Here is an 8,743-nt window from a genome sequence, read left to right on the forward strand (position 1 = left end):
TTAGACAAAAAGTAGCAGTGTTACTTGAAACCCTAATGGTTAATTAATATATTTGATGTATCAACAGAATTACTCATTACTTTTGCGAAGGAGTGGCCTATCGAATACCTTCTGAAATCTTAACGGAGTTATCGCTTAGTGGAATCGTCATTATTTCGAGCTGCTCGTTGCGTATTATAACTATGTAGGCCCAACCGAAGCTTTGATTCTCAAGAGCAAAATAAAGCAAAAAGAGTTAACACGAGCACAACAAAATACAATCAAATCCAAATGCACAGAACGTTACTAATCGAAATATAGCTCGAAAGTTACTAAAAGATAGTGAAAGGCCGGGATAGCCTGGTTGGTAGGGCACTGGGCTCTTGCCCAAGAGTTCGTGGGTTTGATTCCCTCCTGCCGAGCACTCCCTGTGTAGTTAATGGTGATTGATGCACGGTAAATCTGTCGAGTCGCAAAGTCCTCCATGTTCCCATAACAAATCAATACCTCTGGGGGTACTGATCCAGGAGTTTCCTTGTCTACTGGATTGGTTCAAAACTACAAGGGTACGGAATTGAACATTAGTAGTCGTAAACCCAAAATCGGGTCGGCTGTTCAACGACGGATAAAATAAAATAAAATAAAATAAAAGAGAGTGAAAAAGTAAAATAATTAGAATACAATTAAAGTAGAATAAAAGTATGTTTTTATAAAAGTCATTGAACAACCGACCCAATTTTTTGGATTTACCACTACTAATGTTTAACTCCGTAGCCTTGTAATTTTGAACCCAATCCAGAAGACAAGAAAATTCATGGATCGTGTATTGGAAGAAATTTGCCTTCGTGGAGGACTTTTTGATGGAACTAACCAGCATTTGCAGTACATGAAGAGAAAGACCACTAGAACCTCCTACAGTTTGCATGACGGCAAAGGGACTCTTACCCGTGATCTGTCTACCACTGAGGATATTTTACGTTAGTAGTGATCGGTGCAAGCAGGATGCGGAATTCGTATCCACCAGACATCGCTGGGATTCGAACCCGGTTCAACTCATTGGAAGGCAAACTCTTTATCCCATCAGCCATCACGATTCATTAATTATGGAAAATTGTTACGACTCCAGTATGTTTTGATTATAATTTGAGAAAAAATAATGTTTACTTACGACAATCGTATTTCTCTGGACAGCACTGCCCTGGCTCAATTTCTAAAGGCGTGCAGTCATCTGCAGGAGCCATACATTTCTGATTGGCACATACCACTTCATGTTTCATGCAATAACACGTATGGCAGTTGTCGTCGGATGGAACTATTTCACCATCTTTGTACATAACTCCATTAGATAAACAGCCTAATAGGAAATTCAATTTTTTTAAGAATTTTGTTTAATTGATACAAACTGGAAAGTATATTTAAAACTAATTTTAGATTCCACAGAAATGCTCGTAATATTAAAAATATACGAAACTTCTCAAATACCTTCAGAAATTCATTTTCATTATAATCAAAAATATGTCAGGGTAGTTAAGAGGTAATTTTGTCAACTAATCTACTGCTCAAAGGTAAATTTTGTGAAATTATCTCTCCTTTGGGTATCTATTGAGGAGATAATTATCCTTGTTAATACCAGATTGGCGACAAACAACGGACTTCTCTCAAAAGAATGTCTCCTTAAGCAACTTAGAGTGTGCTCATTTGAGTGAGAGTTTGTTAATTTTAAGCAGTATTTATACTTTTGGAGATCGTACTATAAAACTTTAGAGTAGTACGGTAGTTTTAAAGTATGAGTTAATTGACCTGAACCCGTAACAGGTTTAGTAGAAAGTTAAAATTTTATATTTTTCTGTTTTTATTTATTTATTCATTATTAAAATTAAATTTTTTATTTTTGTTTCATGAAAAATTTATTTTGAAGTGATAACAGAAGCTTTACAAAAATTAATCTTACTAAAATTAAGGGTAACATTAAAGAACAGATTTTAATTTTTTAAAAAATTTTGAAACTTTGCGCAAAATGGATAAGTTTTAAAAAGGTTGAGCTCTTATCAAATAAAGTGCATAACAAAGACAAATTAAACAGAAAGATCTTATATTTCATTAGAGAAGGTCAGTAAAAAATTAATTTAGAAATTGACATAGGAAAAACATCAAAGACCTCTTTGGGATTTAATATAAAATTTTTAACGAAGAATACTGAAAAATCAGGATATAAAAATAAAATTTTCTCACCCTCATACTCATGGGGTTCCATTATTCCAGGGGGAACTGTAGTAGCCGCTTCTTCAGCTGCAAAGAAAAATACGATATATTAGTAAAGAAGAGATTAAAGATGAAATAATTCAGTCCCATGATTAGCTTTTACGTGGGAGACTGCAGGAAATGATCACAAATGGTTTGATAGATTTTCAATTGGATACCTGCTAGTGACGTCATCATAGGCAAGTGACGTCATCGTAGGTAGTTGTCGATTAAAAAATCGATCAGGTTTGAACCTGATCGGTTTACGCATACGCGTAATGTAGCTTACAGGTATCCAATTAAATCTGATTTAAATCCTATAGTTAGGCATGATCATTTTACTTCTTCTCGAGTTGTAAGTACCCAATTAAGGTTTGCCGAGGACTTTTTTTTCCAGAGTTGTTTTTCTAAAATGAATTTTTCATGAAAATTATAAAAAAAATAACTGATAATGGAAATATTACATAAGATAATTGAGAAGCGTGGAATATTGGAACTCAAAGACGATAGGGGTCTGTCATATGATAAAACGATCAAGTGATTGTAAAATCTATACCCTATTTCTTATGTTTATTTTTTTTATATATAATCAAGGGTGAAAAGCATTGAGTAAGTTTCAAAATATTGATGTTTTACTCAGTTCAACACTTTGCGCCGTTGAGAATATGATCATTAATGGGATTTGGGGACATTGTTCTTATTGTTGAGGACACCGCCTTTAAAAGTCCTTGAAGTAATAGTTTTTTAAATTGCTGTCTTTTCTTCCAAGATCAGTTATAATGAATCAGGTCCATGGTAGAAAAAAAAAACAGATTTATTCTTTTTTTCTTCTTATATTTCAACCAAGGAACCTCGGGCTAACCAAGGAAGGTTTTTGCAGTTTTCCTCTCCGTATAACGCTAATGCGAGTTAGCTCCATCAAAAAGTCTTCCATGAAGGCTAGTTTGTCTCAATGCTTGATCCAGAAGTTACCTTGTTTGTGTTGGGTATGAAAATTGCAAACGTACGGAGTTGAACATTGGTAGTCGGCTGTTCAACGCCGGTTATTAAATAAGAAAAATGATTACTGAATAGCTATGAAATCTTGATTTATATATATTTAATTTCTTTATATATTCAAAAGCTTTTAAAATCATATTTATTTTACTAAAAGACAAATATTAAACCTTACATTAATATATACATTAACCAAAAAAATATATATATCTTTTGCCTTAGGCAGAAAATTTGGCAACTATTAATTATCGATCTTAGAAAACGTTTATACAGTGAAGAATTCAATTAATCTTAATGCGGTAGTTAAGTTTTCTTATTTAATAATTATAATTGATGATTGAACAATTCAGATTTCTTGTAGATTTTAGATTAGAGTTCTTCAACCCTTTTAGCTGGAGGGCTTCATAAATAGTTTCATTCTCTCATAGTTATAAAATGATTAAATCAAAAATTTACGAATCGTTAGATGGTTTCAAACTCTATTAATTTAAACACTTATAGCACTGATGTTTTTTTAAGTTGTTGGTTAAAAATCTTCAAAAATTTATTGAGCATTTCATTCATTTTAACAAAACCCCAATAGCACGAGTACACGCTTTAATGTAAGTTTTCAGAATTTTTTTTCCCACCATTACTAAAGTTAAAGCGTTCAATTTCATTATGAAAATCAGTAATCGTGTTTTTTCATATAATAATTTTTTAATATTTATTTATTTTGTAAATTTAAAAATCTAAAACAGTAACGTAAATTTTGAACTTAAAAATCCATTTTTATATTAAAATTTTACAAATAATCTGATAAACCGTAATTTTTTAAGTAATATTTATTTCAAAATCGCTGTAGTTAAATAATTATTACTGTTTAATATACTGTATAACATTTTATGGTAAAATTAATTTTCAAGCAGGGTGCTGGTACTTTTTACCGTAATTTGACCTGGAATTTTTTGCAATGTAGTTAACTGTGGTGGTCAGATTCATGGTATGTCAGGCCTATAACCGCGAGTGGTAGTGTCAAGACCCTTTTAACTAAACGATCAACACATTGCAATTTTTTCAAAATTCAAAGGAATTTTTTCGTTACAGTTTCTTAATTACAGGCAGCCATCAAACAAAGAGAATATTCTGCCGTGTTAAGAGGAAATTTTGCAATTCGGGGAAATTTTGTCACATTCTTCACCGTTGCTATATAAATGAGGAAAACTCACTAAACCTTAGGGTCCTTAAATATTTTCAATGAGTTTTTATCTGGAGGGCTAAGCTCCTTCTTTGCTATCGTTTCACAATAATTGTTGTTGCTTAGCATGAAACAGTTTTTTTTTCTACGCGAAAGTAAAAAGTATTTAATTTATCCTCCTATACTTTAATTAGTCACTTTATCTCATATAGAGTTTGTTTGCATAAGCTTGTGCTACCACTTTTCATGTCCAAACATTTCCTTAATGATGCTATTAAGATCTATTAGTGAACATGAATATTTATTTTTGATTAGATATCATTTTTTTTAAAAAATGACAATTAGAATCAAAGGTATATTGTTACATCAAATTCTCGACCGTCATTTAATATTTTCGCTCACCAAACAGGTTGATACATTATATACAATTTGTGCATGCATCACATAGTGCATAAAGGTGTTCGCAAGTTCTTAATCATTTAACGAATCTCTTGAACTGTGATTTATAACAGAGTGTTAACATGATTTGCACCAAAAAATATTAATTGTAAAGTTGTTAATAAGTTTAAATAAGTTCATCTCGAAATACACTGTAATAGGATAATGTCATAGAATTATGTTTTAATAAAGAAACAACTCTTTTAGTTCTAAACTCATAATTTAGAGAAAAAATCAAGAACGTAATAACATCAGAGTAGTATAAGAGAAATTGAAAATACAAGTAAATATCTTTAAATTAGGGATAAAAAAATATTTTACAGGAAAACAAAATCTTGATGAATTTTATGCTGATGACAGTGTTAAAACTAGATGTGTGATTTTCTAGCCAATAAAAAAATGACACTAATGGAAAATTGTGTTATATCATTATGTTTTTATGTTATATTGAGATAAATAACCTCTCAAGTTAAAAATATTAATTGTCAGTACGCTTAAAGTTAAAAAGTTTTGATCTTAAAAATTTAATCTTTACTGGTCAAATAATTAAAAAAAATCCGCATGAGTAAAACTGTCATTAAGCTATCCGTAAAGTACCATTTTAAAAAATGAATAAGCAAGCAAAAATAAATAGGCATATAACAATTAATGTGACTGCGTGAACTGACCTCTAGATGTCTATATCATTCTTTTAAAAGCTTCTTCGATTTAAGCTTTGAAAATGTTTCGAAAGGCCTAATAAAATATCCTTGTACTGTATAACTAAACGTTTTCTATAGCTGAGAGACTTTTTTTCAATCTTAAGAATGTAAACTGCTTCTTTTTAAAACGGTGTATAAAGATTAAAAAGTTCGATTAATCTTTTTCTTTCTTCCAGAATAATAATGAGATTAATATTTCCTTTTTCTACAAAAGACAGTAATTAATTATAGGACACTATTTTAGCAACATTGAAGTGTTTTAATTACAGGTTTGCGGACACATTTTTGACATACATGTTAGAAAGCTTAATTTATTGCTTAGCGAAGTTAATTATTTTCTAAAACAGGAAGTAATAATCCAAATCAATTTCTAAACGTACATTGCAAAAGAAAAGAAAAAGACTTTAAAAACTGTAACAACAGGACCAGAAAAAAAAATGTTCTTTAAGAAAAATGACAAAAGCTTCACATTTTGTATACAAAATTGCGAATTCAATTAATCTTTACTATGCGGTCAATCTTTCAGTTTCTTACAAAGAGAGTGATTAGAAATGGAAGCCGAAATGTTCATAGATTCAGAAGTGCTTTAATAACACGTCTGCCACACACGCGCGCAAGATAAATGGTTTGAACCCTTAATGAATTGCTCTGGGAAAACCGTTACCCAATATACTTTTATTTATATCTGCGAAACTGATGTTCCTTTTTCCCACACCCTTGCCAAACATTCCATTTTGAAATGACTGACTACTTATTTGGCACCAAGTATTTTCATAACAGTTCTCTAACAGCCGATATGATAGATTCGAATTGCGGAAGTCCATATCACTGATCCAAAAGTGACTGAAGGCGATTTGTGAAATGGATAAATGATTACTGTGATTCTTGTCTTGTTCCAGCGGGACGGCTTCTTGTCCCGTTCTGGAAGGAAGGTCAGAGGGACGTAACAGCCAGAGAAAGTGTGCGGCGTCTCTTCAACCCCGCTTAAAGATGTTATGGATGAGTTGGGCGCCTGCTTTATAATGATGTTTAATGTTCGAGAAATATTTTTCTATTCGATTTCTTTTTAGCTCTGATAAAAGACGCCAATTTAAAAAAAAAGAAAAAAAAGAAATGTACTTCAAATAGGATTTTTTTTTCTTCCTTTTCTTAATGGTGGTGAGTAAAGAAGAAAGATTTGACAAGAATCTGGTTTTGTATTTCTAAAGCTGCTGGTTCGTTTAACAACTTTATTTGAGAGAGAAACCGATAAAAGTGTTGTCAAAGTTTTTTTTAGTAGGAAGTCACACGTTAGTGCATCTAGCTCAAACCTGCTCATTTTATTCATTTTTTTGAAAAAACGGTTTGAATTTGATGGACGGTGTTTACACTTACTGGCGAATTTGCTAAGCAATTACAATTATTAGAGAATGACTTTTTTTATGAAGTTCCTGAGTAAAACGGAATTAAAAATAAATTAACTTTTTTAATAGGGAAATGTACCCTTAACACAGGCAATTTTAGATAAAAGGAGCAATTTTAGAAGTTTGTCTGCAAAGAGCGGTTGACAGCTACCAAATTTTTCTCTTGTCTCAGATTACTTTGAAAAACGTTGCATAAAAAGAATATTAACACTGGCAGCATTCAGCCAAAGAGAAAAGAAACAGTTATAAAAAAATATTGCTGCAATTATACACGGACGAGCCAATTTGCATTTGTATTCTATTACACACTGTGAAAAAAGTGTGGTTTAAACTATCAGAATATAGTTAATTTACCGTTTTCCTGACTTTACGGAAATGCCAAAATTCTCTGCACTTCTTACTGAAGGGCTTTGGTTATAATTTAGGTAAAAATAACAATAAAATGTGGTTTTAAAATATGTGATTAAATTTTGCAAATGTGGTAAAATTTGATAGTTTTATCTTGATACCTTGAACATGGTATAAACACCATTTATTCGGTTAAATTTATTTTTCATATTTGTATTTTTAACTAAATGTGGGGTAACATGGACTATAATTTTGTAAAAGAGAATTTCCGGTATACAGTTACCATTTAAACGGAAAAATTACCTAATAAATGGTTTAAATACCGCATGTATTGGTCTTATTAATCAGAATTATGTTGCTGTTATTTTAACCAGAAATGTCATTACTATGAAGTATGGTAATTTTACCAGACTTTTTTTCTCCGTGCACTGTTAACTTGAGCTCATATCAATGTTTAATTCCTGCTGGTACTGTTTATTCAACCGAATAATAGAGTAAATCAAACAATTCCTGGCAGTTATATCGTGGGAATAGAAGGTTATTAAGTTTTATTACTTATCGTAACATTTGAAAATCAAACTCGCATTATTATTCTGATTAATACAATTAGCATCCAGTCAAGTAAACTGACAAAGTAGTAGAAATTTTACAGATTTACATAGAGATTGACAGTTACTACTATAAGCATTCGTAATTGGGAAAAAAATGTTATATTACTACTGAAGCACTTGAGTGATTGCAGTAGCATTCAGTCATGTGAACAGGCTAGGTAATACACTCTATAACAAAAAAATCGACGCACCAAGAAGGAGTTGTCCGATTGAAACGAAAATTGGTGGATAGGAAGACAATGTACAGAATAGTAAATGATTAAAATTTCAGAATGATTGAATAATTTATTGCTGAGTTACAGCAACAAGTTCAAAAAGGTGTTGACCCGCCTCTAGCCTGGATACACGCTGCCACACGGCGTGACATAGACCGATAAAGCTCCCGGATGGTATCTTGCGGTATGTCCTGACAAATTTGATCCAATTGTTCAACGAGGTCATCAACATTCCGTGCCAGATGCAATCGCCTTCCCATCATATCCCAGACATGCTTGATGGGAGAGACATCTGGTGATCTGGCAGGCCAAGAAAGAGTTTTACAAGCTTGCAGACAGTTCATAGCAACACGTGCCTCATGTGGTCTGGCATTGTCTTGCTGAAAAACCTACCCAGGGCGCTGCAAAAGGAACGGTAGCAAAACAGGTCTTAGGATGTCGTCGACGTACCGCTGTGCAGTAAGTGTACCTCTAATGACGACCAAAGGGATCCGGCTGTCAACGGAAATGGGACCCCAGACCATAATGCCTTGTTGAGGGCCGGTGTGGCGTGCAATAGTGAAGGCAGGATCCCCCCTCTGCCCTGTGCGTCTCCAAACACGTCTTCGATGATCGTCAGGACACAGTTGGAAGC

The 8,743-nt window shown here is 32.5% G+C and overlaps 1 protein-coding gene across 1 annotated transcript in view; it reads right to left on the reverse strand.

Moving 5' to 3' along the window:
• Positions 1-8,743, reverse strand: part of LOC107436695 (serine-rich adhesin for platelets) — a gene marked incomplete in the record, with an annotated part of 111,230 nt that overhangs the window by 33,359 nt on the left and 69,128 nt on the right. Inside the window, 2 exon segments of the mRNA XM_043057020.2 lie at positions 1,148-1,333; positions 2,212-2,268. Coding sequence (XP_042912954.1) covers positions 1,148-1,333; positions 2,212-2,268 — 243 coding nt within the window.

This window comes from Parasteatoda tepidariorum, chromosome 4, assembly GCF_043381705.1.
Source record: "Parasteatoda tepidariorum isolate YZ-2023 chromosome 4, CAS_Ptep_4.0, whole genome shotgun sequence".
NCBI classification, from domain to species: Eukaryota; Metazoa; Arthropoda; class Arachnida; order Araneae; family Theridiidae; genus Parasteatoda; species Parasteatoda tepidariorum.